The sequence below is a fragment of the Vidua macroura genome, chromosome 5 (genome assembly GCF_024509145.1).
Source record: "Vidua macroura isolate BioBank_ID:100142 chromosome 5, ASM2450914v1, whole genome shotgun sequence".
Taxonomy (NCBI): domain Eukaryota; kingdom Metazoa; phylum Chordata; class Aves; order Passeriformes; family Viduidae; genus Vidua; species Vidua macroura.
Window position 1 is genome coordinate 38,487,819 of NC_071575.1, and position 17,505 is coordinate 38,505,323.

Sequence of the window (17,505 nt, forward strand, 5' to 3'; positions counted from 1 at the left end):
TTTATGCTCACCTCTCAAAGCTAGCTTCTGCTTCCATATTTACTTTTGAGGTGTAGGACAAGTCATAGAATTATTACAGAGAAGTACAAATCACAAGACACAGTAAGAACCTGGAGACTTGGTGATAACAACTGGTAGTGCTTTCCTAATGCTTGGTTAATATTTACCTATGATAAAGCAACTATTTAAGCAACTGTGGATGACTTGGTTGTAACATTTGCTTTCAGGAGCAGAGCACAGTGTATTTGATGTGCTTTGAGAGGTTTTCTGAAGACACAAGAACAACTTTTATATCGAGGTCAAACTCTTAGGAAAGATTCTTTTGCAGCACTTGTTTTTGTCTCAGCTTGTTGAAAATGGCGGGTGTAAGCAGATGCATGAAGTACTCCATGTTCATCTTCAACTTTTTATTTTGGGTAAGTTAGTGTTTAAACTGTTATTAATGATGTAGGAAATGTGTTCCCCATTATCTGAATGCTGCAGTTAGAGGAATTGTAAAGAAAACAGAGCATAAGTGGAACCAGAGTATGATTCCAAATCAGGGAGGGGAGAATATATTTAACTTTTGCCCTTCCCTTTGTCTTTTTCCATCTAAACACCTTTCCCTCTGCATTTAAAAGTAGACAAGCCACAGATCTGCCTCCCTGCTCTTGTGCCCCTCATGTCAAGGGACACCACTCATCTCAGTCAGAAGATAATAGACTCTCCAATAGCAATGCACAATTCTCTTCCTTTTATTGCTGGTGTTTGCATGCAAGATCCTGAAAATGGAGTTGCAACAGAAAATATGGAAAATTTACTTGAATTTTTAGCCTCCTAATTGATAAATGGTTTTCATATCCTTCTTTGTGGTTCTTTGCTTTACATTTAGTGCATAATTAGTTTCTGATGGTGGGCAGTAAATGTTTCTAAGAATGTATGTGCTGGCAGTACTGCCACAACTGTACCAAGGCCGATACAGCACAGCAGGCAGGTTTCTGGGTGTTATTGGAACTGTATTTGTCTATTTATCACATCTCAGCTGGGTTGAAAGAATTTCAGGTCCTGAAAGCTCTGGAAAGGTTTGAGTTAAAGAACATTTCTCTCATGGTTCAACCTCACTGTCAGATTTCCTGACCGAGCTTTGTCAGGTTCACCAGGGGTTCACTGAAACCAGAAGCAGAACTTCTAGCCACATTATGGGCTTTGCCTCAAGGGATTTTTTTCAACTGAAAAGGTGATACCATTCAAAAGGGACCACAAACAGTAGCCTTGGAAAATCTGTGGCTAGCCCAAATTCTTTGATTGCATATGGATCTCCCAAAGAAATTCCTGACAGACCAGTGATGGACTGTCTCCCCCAGTTTCATGCTTCAGTTTAATGAAGGCAGATTGAAGATTTTTGACAATTGTGTTGAAGATTTATGCAACAGTACTTACAAGAATCCGTAAGTTTCTGAATTTGACTTCCTGTTCCTCAGGAAGCTTTTTCCTGATTTTCTGGTTTGACCCCAACCAGCAATCAAGTACCACGTAGACACTCACTCAATCCCCCACCAGCAGGATTGAGGAGAGAATTGAAGGCATAAAAGCTGGAAAATTCGTGAGTTGACATATAGACAGTTTAACAGGGATAGCAAATGCCATTCATGTAAGCAAAACAAAACAAATAGTTAATTTCCTGCTTCATATGGGCAGGCAGGTGTTCAGCCATATCCATGGGGGCAGGGCCTCATTATGTGAAGTGTTGGCTTGTGAACACAAATACCATCACTCCAAATGTCCTTCCTCCTTATTTTTGCCAGCTTTATCTACTGAGCATGATGTCAAATGGTCTGGAATATCCCTTTGGTCAGCTGGGGTCACCTGTCCTGACTGTGTCTCCTCCCAACCTCCCATGTACCCTCAGTCTCCTCACCAGAGTAGCAGTATGAAAGGAGGAAGAAAACTTGATATAAGCCCTGCTCACCAATAACAAAAACTTCTCTATATTATCAACCCTGTGTTCAGCACAAATCCAAAACACAGCCCTATACCAGCCACTGTGAAGAAAATGACCCCAACCAAAACCAGCACACCTGTTCACATTCATCTGTGTTTACTGTGAGCTGAAACATGGACAAATGTCTCAGACTAGCATTAGAAAAGCTCCAAACTACTTCTAGAATGAACATTGGACTAGTGTCCTATGCCTCTAGTGACAGTATGTATTTCCTAGGGACAAAAAAGGGGTGGGATCCTGGGGGAGTCTTGGAACAAGCATGTGAGAACAAACTTCCTATCTTTATACCAAAGTTGAAAAACCCACACTGTGTTCTGAGGAAGAAAATGCTGAGAGCATTCACTGTGCATGTGCCTGCCTCGATGGAAGAGAGAAGGACAGGAATGCAACTGTAGTTAACTGTTTTAGGGAAGGTGTTTAGCACTATTAAGATAGGGAAGAATGAAACAGAGAAGCACAGGAATGCAGTATATTTATTTATTTTTAGGCAGATGTTTAGTTTAGTATGATCAAGATTAGGAAGAACAGATGTATGGGCTTACAGAAATAGAATGAAACTGAATTTTTTTGTTCACATTCCTGTCTCTAAGTCATGGAAATCACTAAACTTCAACAGTAAGGTTGAGGGAACAGAGATGACTTTACAGCCACTCATCCCACAGCTGCTCTCTCTAGTACTCAAGGCAGTTGACAAGTGGAAAATTACTGATACTGGGAAATGAAGGTGACTTTAACCTGAATAGATAAGAATGACAGTTGCATATTTACCTGGTGTTCTTTCATTTTACACCCTTTGCAATCTCGCAGGGAGTGTCCTCTCTTAGAAGACTCAGGAATGGGCTCTCTAGCCTTCTGATGACTTTTTCCAAACAGCTCATGCAGCATCACACTCTGTAAGCCCTGGAACAGTCTAAGATAGCTCTGCAAATTGACTATGGCTTCACTTCATGACATGTGTCCCCATGGCATCTATATGCCCATGAGCCCCATGCTGGGCTCCACCACACAAATAGAGTTTTTCATCTTCCCTGTTTAGTGAAAAACAGCAGAATGTTGCAGGCTTTTGAAGATCTGTGCTTTGAAACTGGGTGCCTATATGGAGTTTCTAACAGTCCTTAAATTAATCCTTGTCAGTTTTGTGCATTAAGCCTCACATTAAGCCTTCTTTCCCTTCTTTGGAGTTTGCAGGATATCCAGTCTCACCTGCTGACCTCATTGTGTCAACTTCTACTACTCCACATCATGCAAAATTGTAGAATTACCTATTTTTTTCACTGAATATTGATGTCTGACATTTGTTTGAAGCAACATGGTTAGTGACAAAGCATCTTTGATCAGTTGTTCATACCAGACTTGCCAGTCCCATCTACAAAGTGGCCCCTTCCCTGAAACTTAATGTGAACATCTGAGTTCCTGAAGCAGCTTAGCAGGTTTGCTGAGCCAGAGGCCACATTCTCTGTAGGATCTGCCTAGAGCTGTAATTTCAGGTGTCTCGAGGAAGTATTTCAGTCAAATATTTTCTTTAACAGAAGCAACTTTGTAAAAGTTCCTCCTGATATCCTTGAACTGAATGTTTGAAAAGGGTGTGCTAATGGAGGAAATTCCCCACAAATTTGGTATTTATGTGTATGAGAATTGCAGAATCTTAATATACTGTTGGTTCAGCACTATGTCAGGCTCATCTGAGGTGATATTGATTTAACCAACTAGGCTGTATTTCCTCCTCACGCCAAAACTGAAAGCTTGAGAAGGACTAACCAAATTTGAGGGACAGAAGTACTGTTGCTGTTCTATTTATGAGACTGAGATAAGATCACTGATTCTTTGTCAAGGATTATGGCAAAAATACGATAGCCATCTAATTTTGGGAAAATGGGTGAAGACGTTTTCAAAGAATCTCATTTTATTCCACCAGAAAACACTAGCAGTTCATTAAAAAATAAATTTCCTGGAATGAAAATTTATTTACTTGAAACTTTATTTTAAGAAAACTTTAAGACGGAGTATTGCAGCAAACTTGACATGTTCAACTTGGACTCTTTGGGAACAGACCATTTTTATTTGCTATTACAAAACTTCTCTTTATGTGTTTTTGTACACATTGTATATTATGAAAATAACTAGAAACAAACCATTAAGATTTTACTGAAATGGAACATTTTTGATCAACCTAAACCAGCTCTATTTTAAAAATTAAAATATGTGCACATCTTACTAAAATTTTGATTTATAAATTATGTTTCTATTTTTATGTCGAGGAAATATTGTAGCATTCCCATTTGATTGATGAGTTCCTGTACATTTAGCTAAATTTGCTTCTACTACTCTGCTGCATTTTAAGAGGAGGTCCTATATAACAAAAAAGACTGTGTGACAAACTCTCTTTGGATTTGTAGCAATAGATGCTTCAGTGGAAACTTTCACATTAGCAAGACCATGTTATCTAGTTAGTAGCCACATCACTCACACAGTGCTGCTGAACGAGACTGAAATGTACAGTCATATGATACCATCAGTTTCTAGGCAAATTCAGCAGGATTCAAAAGGTTTCAGTGGGGAGTTGTAGTTAAATTTGATAACATGTTATAGCTGTCATTGATTGTACAACTTTCTGTTTCATGTTTAAAAGGTACTTATAGGAGCTTTACTTAGAGCAGGAAAATGTGTGGTAGCCATGTCTGAGTGCTGGCCCTATTCCATATTCAATGATCTGTGAAGGTCATTAATGCCTTTGATGCCGAATATTATATGAAAACTTCTGTGGTGAAAGTTTTTTAAAGAAAAAATATCTAAACCATGTAAAAAACTCCCTATTTTAATTTCAATAGTTCCAGTCTTCAAGGGAAATTAATAAGAACATTTCAGGGCCATTTATGACTGGAGTATTAATGGCAGATAGAGATAATTATAAATCTGACTAGTCCCTGGTCCTCAGTGATGTCTCTTTCCTACCAGTCATCTCAGTAGGCACAATCCTTACACCAGAGTAGTCTCTTGGTTACCTATGTCCAACAGTTAATAAAAATAAAATTCTGTACAAGATTCATCAACAACAAGGTTAGGAATAGAGTGACTGGCACACAGGGGAATGGTACCTCAATGATCGATGAAATAGGAGCACAACTAGAAATGAAGGAATTTATCTGGACCTGTGATTCATCTTCCCTGACTTCAACATCTTAAGGAAAGTCATGCTGGTCAAACATTCATATGTACAAGAACAAGTTGTATTTGTCTGTTTTCTGTAAAATTATAATGGGAGCAATTACTCTAGGCATTTTATGAGACCTGTTCTAAGGATTGGAGATGGCCAGATATTGCTTGCATTTGAAACAGCAAAAAGAATTTATTTAGAACTTTTCCTGTTAGATTTACTATAGAGAATATCTCCAGGTTTGTGTCCTGAATAAGGCTAGAAGCAGCAGATACGCAAACATCCTTTATCAAATCTCACGTTTCCATTATTCAAGAAACAACATTCTTTACAGGCACATTTTATACATACAATAGCAATTTATATTTCTCTCTCACATCTGACGGAATTTCTGTGTGCTTCCTAAACACATGTATAAATCATCACGTAAATGCGTAGTCCTCTGGGGTGGAAACATCAGGGATTTGGTGCATACCTGAAGATTTAACTACACTTACGAATTTTCCTGGAAATGAATCAATATTCTCTGCTCCAGCAATTCATGTTTCTTTTGCTTTGCCAAACAAATGATTTCAGAAGTTTGGACAGCATATGGTGCAATTTGGATACTGAATGTTAGTAAAAACGTTGCTGACCTTTCTAACTTGTCTTTATTTTCTCCCACAGGTGTGTGGTTGCATTATTTTGGGAATCTCTATATGGATACGTGTTAGTGGTGCTCAGCAGGTAAATGCATGCAGTCATACCAGCACCATGTAAAATGTGGAAACTACTGCATACACTTTAATTTCCCATCTTCATTTCCACAAATTTTCTATGTTTTTTTTTTTTTTTGAGGTGGTTTGTGTGGGTGAAGAGGAATGCATTTTATGATGTTAGGATTAAACATCATGGTGCAGGTAGTCAGATAAAGTGATTGATGCAAGCAGAGATATGACTATGAGAAGTAGCTGCTAGTGTTATTGATGCAATTTCATGCAGATGCACACAAATTTCTGTTTGAAAATGTGTCTCTCACCTCTAATGAAAAATAATTATGCTTTTGTTAATGATTTCGGTGTTAGAATAATGTGGAGGCATGCAGCTCATAGACTTATCCATGTTTTTCCCTATTAGAATAGTATAGTCATATCTATTCCTAGGGTTACTCCATATGTTTGTGGGGAATATTTTTATCTTTCTCACTATCTTCAATAACACAATTCTCAGTTCCCCAGTAACTGCAACTTTGAAAGGGAGAAAGGATTTTTCCGTTCAATTTTTCAACAGCTCCTTAAAAACACCTTATCTTTTTCTCCTCATATTTTTATATAAAGAATTTTAAATGCCCAAGAATATAGGATTACAGTGTCCTAAAAGTCCACCTGGAGGGTAGAAAAAAGACCCTGAATTGCCCTCATAGATTTTTTTAATGGGTTATTAAATTACTTCAGATATTATGACGTTTATTTTCTGCAAAGCTAGGGAAAATACAGTTTTGAGGAGCTCTTAATCTTGCAGACATTCAGCAGAGGTTGGTCCTGTTGTTTCAAAGACCCCATAGTCCTGTAGGCCCTTTTGCCCAGTCAGTACCACTGGCACTGACTCTAAGGTTTAAGCAGTACATTCCCTCAAATCAATTTGGGCCATAGAAATGCAAATTAATTTGAAAGCTTAATTTGCATTCTTCTATTTCTAAAAAGACTTCTTGGCCAGAGAAGTGAAAAAAACCCCAGGTGTCACATGGAAGCAAGTTTTTTTTCAGCTTTCGGATTGAGCCTTTAGTATAGATTAAGTTGCAATTCTTCAGATAACTCCCCTGTTGCTCTAGCACACTGTCAATTAAGAATAACTTTTAAACCAGTATTTTCCCGCCTGGAAATAAAAATATGGTGAAGGTAAGAAGACAGCTTTATACATTCCCTGCCATTTGGCTGATGACACTGTTAACCTTAGCCAGTCCCAGATGTCTCATGTCTGGCAGAGCATGAATGCAAGAGAACTTGGTTCAAGATGACACTGTGTCATTGGGTAAATTAGGTCATGGTGGAGAGCTCTGCCATACTCTTCTCTGGAAGAGGAAGAATCACAACTTTCACTCCTCAATCAACATTTTACTAGAAGCTAAAATTGCCATACTTGGTACTTGACAGTCTCTGGTATGATGGCTCAAACAATGCAATGGAGCTTGGAAAACCAAAACCACTACCAAATCTTATTTTTTGAGAGATTTCCTATTGAGAAAAGAATATTTAAATGTGTGTCAAACTGCTTTCCTGAAGCAACACTTAGTACTCTCCAAAAACCTGTGAATTAAGAGTCAGGACCAAAATTGAAAGCATTTTCTCACATTTTTGCCTCCAGGCAGGCAAAGTTCCCATTCAAAACCAATGTATGTTTCACCTCAGTAATAACTGAGCAGACCATAAGGACTTGGCTGTAGATGAATAGAGCTTTCTATGAATAAATAACAGGAGATTCAGTCCAACTTGGAAAGAGAAAGAACAACACATTCTTCAAACTATACTTGTCTATATACCTTTGCAATTTCCATTAGAAGATGAATGTGACAACTTCCAGACATTTTTGCTAATCTTGGCATCAGTATCACTGGAAAATATTCTTTGAACATTTTTCTCGCTTTAGGCCTTTGGCCTTAGTCAGTCCTGTGGGAGCTGAATAATTTAATATTTAATAATTTTGATGTATATTAATTGTTTAGTTGAATGCCCCACACATCAAAATAAATTTCTCATCTCCAAGGGTAATATTAGAGATGAAGCCTGGGAGAAAAAAAGAAAAGAAAAAAAAAAAAAGAAAGCTGCTTTGGAAAATACATCTAACTATTTCTCTAATATATGCAGCATCACTCTGAGAAGTGCTTTCTCAGGAGCAGTCATAGAGTATGTTCCTGGTCTCCTAATGATAAACAGAGATTTTGTTTCTTTAACATTGGGTTAATGTAGGAGAGGTTTTGAGGTAACCAAGTCTCCTACTTCCAGTAAAAAGCAAAGATTCATTGACGGAAAACCAACTAAAAAGCCACTTTAAAGACAGAAGATCTATATTTATTCATTTACTCTGTAAAGTTGATTTTCATCTTGTGCAGAAACAAAGGTGAAAAACCAGATTTTACAAAGCTCTCCATCTCAAAACAACATTTGAGAAGAGAGCATTAGAGCATAGAGCTCCCATATTTATGGATCACAATTTCTCCATAGGTGCTACTCAGTATATTTATCAGTTACAAAATAATGATCTTGTTTTGGGGAATTCAGATGCTTTTAGAAGGACCTTCTTGTAGCTAAAAAATTGTTTTTCCTCTTTCTTTTCAGGGGGTAGACAGCAGCATGCTTGCAGGAGTTAATCTACTAATTGCCGTGGGTGCCATCATCATGATCCTTGGGTTCCTCGGGTGTTGCGGTGCTGTAAAGGAGAGCCGGTGCATGCTGATGTTGGTAGGAAAGAAAAACATTTGTCTGCCTTTAATAGGCCACAGCTACATATGATGGATAGAGTCCTTGCAAGTAGTATCAAATGAGGATGGGAACCTTTTAATTTAACTGAAAACATGATTACAATCCTGTGTTTTCTTTGCTCACCTTGAGTTTGGGCCCCTTCTGAATTCTGTTGTGGTAAAAATGATGGTTGGTCTCATCAGCAAGACAGGGTCCAGAGAGACTTGAGCATGTCACTAGTTTTTTTTTCCCTCCAGGCATCAACAAATTTCCCTGTATCAGCTCTCACCCATTACCTATCCTATTTAATTTTCTAAATTCCCAGTTGGTCTCTTTGCTGGTCCACCTAGAATGTCCTCCCTGTCCTCCTGCCCAAATCTCACCAACACACTGTTATCATGACACTGTTCTGGTGTGTGCCTTGTTTTGATCACCAGCTGAGCACGGTCTGTCTTGAGCACCACTTTTTCTTATCATCAAAGAAGAAATAGTTGGAGCAACTCTGACTGGAAAATCATTCTACCTATTCAAGCACATGAAAGATAAATGTTAACTTAAATTACATCACGTTGATCAAAAGTAATATAGTTTTCTACCCTTTTTGGTTTTTTCCAGTTTTTTATTGCACTGCTTCTGATACTGATTCTTCAGGTCACAGGAGGTGTTTTAGGAGCAGTGTACAAACCTCAGGTACAGTATTATTCTATATGTTCATTGATGTCTTCATATAGTTTTGTTTCTTCTCAAAAATTAGTAATATATTTTAACTTGCAGGTTGAAGCAGTCTTTAACCTTACTCTAAGTGAAAGTGTGCATGCACTGCAAAGTACTACAGGAGAATATAAAGAGTATCGGGAAGAGTTCCAGAAGCTGGAGAAAAAGGTAATTAAATAGTAAAAAAATGAAGGGGTTGTTATCTGTCTCATCTTTGGCATCTGTCTCCTCTTCATTTTATGACTGCTCTGCAGTAGATTTGAATTTCATTCCCTGGGGATAGGAAAGGATCTGACTTAAAGGCAAGTTGAAACACCACAGAAGGGACTTCTGTTCTCTTGATAGGACAGGGTCTTCCTGTGATGATTTCTTTGTGCTATAGTGCTGTCTGTAAGAGCAACGAAGCAAGGACACACCACATGCAAGTAAGACTGACTGTTAGCTAAACTCTTTCAGGAGAGGACTGCACGGCCCTTTCTTACAGCTTTCCCTTCTAAAGGAAGATTGATCCTTCACCATATCCCAAATAAGAACTCTCCAGTACTTTTAAGGAAAGTTTACCCCAGGGATTAGGAAAACATCAGGAGAGGAGTGTATTTAATTTAGAATATCCTGCTGCTATGAAATCATTAAATGCCATGCTTTACTGTGTTAGAAGAAGGAAGAAAATATGATGAGAAGTTTGTTTTTATTGTGTTTGCACTTTTCATGTTGCACCCATCCTGCAAGACCCTGGAATCTCATTGATGACAACGACAGCATTCACCCTTTCCCCTCCCACAGGCACCTGGGTCTGTACATTGAGAGAATGCCTGCTGTTCTGGTTTTTTAGTCCCTAATGGGTGATTGCTTTTATAGTTTGACTTAATTGTTATGTTTTTAAAGACTGCTGTATGAAAGAAAACCAAACAAGGAATAATATTTAGGTGTCTTTTGTTACTTCCACTTCTCCATTCCATATCCAGCTTTGTCCTCTGCTTCTGAGACAGCTTATTTCTTCTCATATCATAAGCCCTCTGGAGAGATGAGCAAAATGAAAAATCCCATAATTACTGCATTAATTTTTAAATGTAGCAGGATTGCTGTATTATGTCCCACAGCCTTTGCTTTTATACAAAATTATGTGAATATTTCCAGCTGCTTTTTAATAGAGGGAGGACCTCAAACCCAAGTTTGCACCTCTGAGCTTTAGTGGCTTGAATATAGTGGAACATTAAGTGAAACTGCACCTGGTTTAGGTTTCACAAACCCCAAATGGAGGCCTGGTCTCCTCAGTCCATTTCTAATTTAAAGAGATAACCATCATTCAAAGGGGTTATTTTTCTAGATTTCAGAGTTTTATGTGCCTGAATTTTACATTTCCAGCCTGGCTTTTCAAGATGTGAAATGTGGTTGTTACTGGAGCTGGCAAATTACCTTCTGCAAGTACAACCTAGAGAAAGAAGGCTTGATTTTTAAAAATAATATACCCAGTGTTCTAGTTCCATTCTGGCACTGATAATTACTAGCTTTATAGTATGTTAATGTTTTTTGAGCATTTTATACTGAAAATTTGGTCTTTTTTCTCCTATATCTTAAAAAAAATGTATGAACTTACATTCTTATAAATGGTATAGAAATGTAAAGGGTATTTGAAACATACCAATTTGGGAGAACTTCCACACTGAAAAAGGTGAAATAAAATTTGTTTTTTGTTGTTCCTGTCAGCTCCCTCACCTACTCTCTTTGGATTGAAAATCACATATTTTTAAACTCTTCTCCACATTTACTCCTTTCTTGCAGTACCAATGTTGTGGATTGCAGAATGGACCTGAAGACTGGGGAGAAAATTTTAACAAACAAAAAGACATCTGTCAGTGTGAACTAGAGAAGACATCAGACCTCTGTATCAACTATAAAAATACATCTAGATACATCTATAAAAAAGTGAGAAAAATGTTCATTCTTCATTCCAAAGAGCCAAGTTTTAACCCAAGGTTATCTCTGTTGACTGGTCTGGTCAGGAGTTCTGTATCTTTCTGAAAAGGCAAAGTTTTGCTTTCTCTTTCTTAGCCAGAATTACCCCCACACCACCTGTTAAGAAATGACTGTTCATAGCTCTGCTCCTTCTTCTTCCTGAGATATCTTCAGTTTAGGCCCTTAGCAATCTGCATGGTTACTGTTGATGAAAATTATTGACTTTGGGGCCAGGGTATGACTGGTCAGAGCTGCACACCAGCTACCCTTTGGCTCTCGTTCCTCTCTCAGAAGGCTATGCTCCCATCCAGGCTCATTGTGGTAGTAGACATGCTGACTTAGAGACATTCAAAATGCTAAGGTATATTGAAAATCAAACACGTTAAATGCAAGACCTTTGGGGTTTTATAATCCTTTAATAAAAAACCTACACTCACTTTGCAGGATCTGCTGGAAAGAAACCTTACATATTGTGGGATTCATGTCAGAATATTCGAAGTGATTTCTTACAACTACAGCCTTTTGAAAATCTTAATTAATATAATAAGGCAAAGTGTCTGGTGACAGGTAAAAACAAGGCACACTCAGAAGAGTACCATCTCGTAGACAGTAGAGATCTCAAAGAATCAATTTCATGGTTTGCTTGTCTCCTTATGAGGAAATATGGATATGTAAAAAAAAATTAAAAGAAATGCACAAAATAATTGAATAGCACAAAGTAATTGAAGTTTTAGAATGCTGGTGGTGCAAATTTTGCCAGTGTGCACCTAGCAACAAGCAGATTTTAGCAAATGTTCATTCTGGTTGTATAATTCTCTAATTGCACAGCTCCTTAATCAGGTCCTGCCTGAGCAGTAATTTCCTCCCCATGTAGTCCCATAGAAGCAAATACTATTTTAAAGCAATGAAACTATCTGGTTAAGTAGAAGACACCAGAACCCAATCTGGAAATAAGATGTATACAAAGAGGCTGTTTTGGCCACACTTTAATGTCTTTTTGGCCTCAGGCAAGCCCTCAAAGGACACATGAGAAGCCATCTGTGAAATTACTGCAGGTGCAAGATATCGCTCATATGAACACACAGATTTCATGGTGATGTGAGATGCTAGTAGAGACATCCAACTCTTCTGATATGGGAAAAAATATTTGATATCCAGTGCAGTTATGAGTCAGCTTAACTGAGAGATTTTTTAGAAGAACTAGAAGGAGAAGATCCATGTGTTTATTGTGAGAGAGGAAATATGGTGAAAAAATACAACTATATTTGGGGGGGAGGCAGTTGTACAGTTGTAACAGTAATGTAATTTGGATGTATTTAAGCTGTACTTGGCTTTCCCTCCTGTTTGCAGAAGGAGGATTGTCAGTGCCTGGAGAAGATGTAGTCACTGTAAGAACAGATGTCTGCAAATATCCTAAAGGAGAGTAGCTCTGCACAGAACTTCAGCTGTAGAATCATAGAATATGCTGGGCTGGAAGGGACCCATCAGGATCATCGAGTCCAATTCCTGGCCCTGCACACAGCAGCCCCAAGATTCACATCATTTGCATGAGAGCATTGTCCAAATGCTTTTTTGAACTCTGTCAGGTTTGGTGCTGTGACCACTGCCCTGGGGAGCCTGTTCCAGTGCCCAGACACCCTCTGGGTGAAGGACCTTTTCCTGATATCCAAGCTAATCTCCCCTGACTCAGCTTCATTATATTGCCTTCAGTCCTTTCACTGTTCATGAGAATGAAGAAATCAGTACCTACCCCTCTGCTTCCCCTCATGAGGATGCTGAAGATACAAAAGAGGTCTCACCTCAGTCTCCTTTTCTCTAGGTTGAATAGAACAAGTGTCCTCAGTCACCCCTTATATGGCTTCCCCTAAAGGCCCTTCACATGGCGCTACTTTGGACAATCTTTAGTAGCTTTATATCTTATGGTGCCCAAAACTGCCCCCAGAGCAGAGCACAGTGGGACAATCCCTTCCCTTGCCCAGCTGGCGATGCTGTGCCTGATGTCCCCCAGGACAGGCTTGGCCCTCCTGGATGCCAGGGCACTGCTGGCTCATGTTCAACTTGCCATGGACCAGGACCCCCAGGTCCCTTTCTGCGGGGCTGCTCTCCAGCATCTTGTTCCCCACTCAAACCCCAACATAACAATGAAGCCATGCTGATTATTCTCTTCCTTCCAGCGCCAGCCAAGGACCACCAAACACTTGACAAAGTTAATTTTGAAGGTTTTATAACCAAATATTTTTAGTTAATCCCAAGTCTAATAATAAACCTTGAAGTTTCAAATCCAAAGATTAGATTGGTGGGAAACAAGCGCTCTTTCAGACCTGGTCATGGCTGGCTGCATTGACTCTTTCCTAGTAGCAAATTATTACCAAATGAAAGTAAGAACAAACACTTCTTTCCTTGTTAATACAAACATTAGACATTGCAGCTGTATGTCTTCCTTGAAAATAGTAACTTTTTATGGTCAGCTACTAAATCTTCATACTTGGAAAGGCAAAGGCTTTTGCAGCGAATAAGGTACACATAGCTGTGTGTTTTGTGTTTATTAGCAACAAGCCAGAGTAAATTTAAATAGCCTTTTTGTAGGACAGAGCTAAAGAGAAGGAGAGAGAGAGTTTGAGAGTTATTTTAGAAGATGCATTCCTATAACCATAGGATAATATTGCTTACCTATAATTAATAATTTTGTTTTCTTTTTCAGTCTTGTGGAGAAGTGATTATGCAACAAATTAAAGACAATCTGGTCATAATTATGGGGATCGCCTTTGGACTGGCTGTTGTTGAGGTACCAGTATACACTGTTAAAATACTTAGTAGCTGACAAGCAATATATTCTATTTGGAAATACATTGGGAATGGGATTACAACACATGGCTTGCTCAATTAATAGACAAGGGAAAACCAACTCTTGCCTTAGCTACAATCTTACTGTTATTCATATAAATATATTTAATTAAAGTATATGGCTGCTGAGCTGCAAACTTCAGGTAAGATCAGACCACCCTGCTGCCTGTATAAGTGTATCATATGGGATATTTTCTTAAAAAAAATTGCCAGTCTTGAAGCCAGGCTGTGCCTTGACACTGAGCCCTGTGTACAGAGATGTGCGAGAATAAACGCACAGAAGAATAAGTGCCAGAAGACATGAGGAAAAACAGCCAGATTTTTCCTCCTCTTTCTCATCTTTTGTTGAGGAAAAATTAATCTCCTAAGAAAATTTAGCCTTTAGAGTACATATTTTTATCATTAAGAAATTTTGGTACAAAATTATAATTCTGAGGCATTAAAACTTTAAGCCTCTAGATGATGCATGAATGTGTCTGAGTGCACACATGTGATGCTCCATATATCCCTGTGTATAGAAAAACACAGAGTATGTGAACTGTTTCTTTCTATTTCCTCACCATACACTGAAGAATAACATGCAAGATTTTCTCTGAAGAGAGGAGGAAAATAACTGAGGCTATCCAGTCAGCTACTTGATTTTGATTTGAATAGGATAAAATTATAAAGAAATAGGGGATTTCATCATGATGCTTTCTTCAGTCATCTTTTTTTCACTCTTCCTCCTTGATTTTCTTCCACCCTCGCTCTCCACCAGTGGATGTTTGAGGAAAAAACAGAACTGACAAAGATTGCTGTGGAAAGTTCAGTCTATTACTCAAAGCAAAAACTTCTTCACATCACTGGCACAGGATTGCTCCTCATGGTAGAAGAGTGGGAAAGAGCCCCAGCTCAAAACTGTGTTTCTAGGAAAATAGTAGTAAGTGGGGAAGAATTACATAGCTGCAGCACTGGAAGAGGACAGGCCACCAACTTCTTACTCAGCACAGACTTTCTGGTATTTAAGGAGCTATATGTGGGCGGTCAGGTCTCTCACCCATATGTCTACTTTGAGGGAAAAATAAGTGAAATACACTGATATTAAATGGCCTTAAAATATAATTGAAGTGTAAAATTGCATCTGTATGTCTAAAGCAAATTATAAGTCACTTTGCTCTAGTTACTGCGGTTATGTGAGTTGTAGCCTTTAGTTCATTTCCCATCATTCTTTCCTGTTCTCCAGCTGGCATTTTCTGTGCTGGCTGCCTCTCCCAATCATAAAAGGATTAGAAAACAACATGAATAAACAATATGAGACTCAGCACAAATTGTCAGATGGCAATTTACACTTGATAAATATTTAGCGTTTCCACATTAACTCAAGCAATTGCAAATCAAAGGCCACTTGCTTAACCACTTCTCTGCTCTAGGAAATCCCTGATTAAAAAAGGTGCTCTTCCCCCCTCTGTCTGCTTCATTATGCCACTTGTGAGCTATTACTGCTTTCAGCTCATCCTACTAGTGAAAATTATACAGATAAGAAGGGCCCAGTTTCATTTGGGTGCAAGTGCAAATGTGGGCATGGTATGTCAGGGAAGCCTTGTCAGTTTATTCCAGGTGTGAGTACATCCCTTTCTCTTAGCTGTACCTCTGTGCTACATATACTTTTCTCTGTCTCTTCCTTAAGTAAATAAAGTATGTCAGTGTTCATGGCTTCAAAGGTGTCAGTTGGGTGCTTTCCATTTTTGTGGAACACCTTCACAGACTGGTTAACTTTAAATTCCGAAGGAAGCTTTCTGATCTGATCCCACCAGCTGTCTGCCACAGGTCATGGAATTGTACCAGTAATTCCCAATACAGAAGGTGACTCTACTGAATTTTCTATTTCTCGTAACAGCTTCTTCAGTGAACTCACTCTTGTTTCTATCCTAACTGCACTACTGATAAATATAAAATATTTGTTGCATGATCATTTGCAACTCAAAACAGTGAGGTAGGTTTATAGATGTATACCTGTATACAGTATACACATGAAAATGTATACCTGTATACATATACTTCACACGTATGTTTACATAGAAGAGAGTGACAGTGGAAAGGAAGAGAGATTTCAAAGGGAGACAACCCTTAGAATACACAGTGAACATTCCTCTAAGTTTATCAGAAACTAAAATGCTCATTTTTGTCCAAATTTCTTGAACTTCTCCGTAATTGCTGCTCCATTACAGCTAACAACTGCATTTGAAACACATAGAGCTACGGGGTTTCCATGCACAGAGGCAATCCATCTTTTAAACAAATAAAACTTCTACATGGTATCTGCAGTCTTACCTGTTGTATATACTGACTTTATTAAAGTGTCTGTATTCTGTAAGAGGCACATTGGAAAAAGTCTTCTTCACAGCAGATTTATCCTTCATGTAAATCCAAGACATTTGCAAACAAAATATTCCCGTTGCGTATCAGTTGTATCCTGGGATTTCCAGAATTGCCAAGTAATATCAGAAATATCTTTGTTTTCCAGATTCTTGGTTTGGTGTTTTCTATGACCCTCTACTGCCAGATTGGGAGAAAATGAAACTGTGAAAATGTCAGAATGATGTCACCAGTCAAATCAAGATCTTTCTAGAAAGAGAGCTAGAGATTTGGCTGGCCACATTCAGATAAATATATGCATGTCCCAGGCAGCTGTTCTGATGAAAATGGCAGCCTTTGTGCTCATGGATGCTTGACAACTTGCAAAGTGACCTCTTTATATTTCATACGATTTAATGATGTGAATATGATTTTTTATTTGCAATAAACATCTTTGTTTATGTTTCTGAGGTGTTTATTTTGTCCAAAGATAGCAATTATGTCCTGTTGAGAGTGAGTTCACCCTCATGAGTGTTAAACCACCCACAGCAGAGTCACCATGAACAGCTGGAAACCATCATGCAGTGGCTGACTGCTCCAGGGAGCTCAGGTCCCTGGTTACCTCTGCTTGTGGACCAGGGTGTTTTCATTAAGAGAGTTGTGTGTCAGGGTTTTGTTACCTGTGGAAAGGGCAGCTAACTTGCAAGCAAATATGAAAGCCACGTTTCCTTTCAGGGATGCTTAAATCATTATCTTGGCAGCTGAGATGGTTGCTTTTGGGCCCAAATGATGATTAGGCTGTGTAAATGAGCTGGATTTAGTGGCACGTGTTTTACAAATAAGCATCAATGGTGAAACCCAAGTCCACGTGAAGGCAAGGTGTACACAGAATTCATGCAGATAAGGCTTTGCCCAGAGCAGCTAAGGCAAGTGGGAGGACAAACACAGGGCATGGCTGGCAGCACAGCAGCAGCCATATAAAGCCTGCCTGCCTTTGGTCTGACCAGTGCATGCCAGTGTTTGGGCCCTGAGGTACTGACAGCCCTGATGGTCCCTGCCCAGCTGCCCCGGTTTCCCTGCGCACT

At 38.8% G+C, this 17,505-nt stretch overlaps 1 protein-coding gene across 1 annotated transcript; it reads left to right on the forward strand.

Moving 5' to 3' along the window:
• The first annotated feature begins 268 nt into the window (after positions 1–268).
• Positions 269–16,810, forward strand: TSPAN8 (tetraspanin 8). Its single transcript, XM_053978365.1, has 8 exons — positions 269–416; positions 5,802–5,861; positions 8,450–8,572; positions 9,188–9,262; positions 9,347–9,454; positions 11,069–11,212; positions 13,944–14,027; positions 16,590–16,810. The coding sequence occupies exons 1-8, from the start codon at positions 357–359 to the stop codon at positions 16,641–16,643; spliced, it is 708 nt and encodes a 235-aa protein (XP_053834340.1). The 5' UTR covers positions 269–356; the 3' UTR covers positions 16,644–16,810.
• The last annotated feature ends 695 nt before the right edge of the window (positions 16,811–17,505 follow it).

Coding starts and splice junctions, on each gene's coding strand:
- TSPAN8 (XM_053978365.1), top strand. CDS start 357: ATGGCGGGTGTAAGCAGATGCATGAAGTACTCCATGTTCATCTTCAAC. Junction 5,862..8,449: donor GTGTTAGTGGTGCTCAGCAG/GTAAATGCATGC, acceptor CTTTCTTTTCAG/GGGGTAGACAGCAGCATGCT. Junction 8,573..9,187: donor GCCGGTGCATGCTGATGTTG/GTAGGAAAGAAA, acceptor GGTTTTTTCCAG/TTTTTTATTGCACTGCTTCT.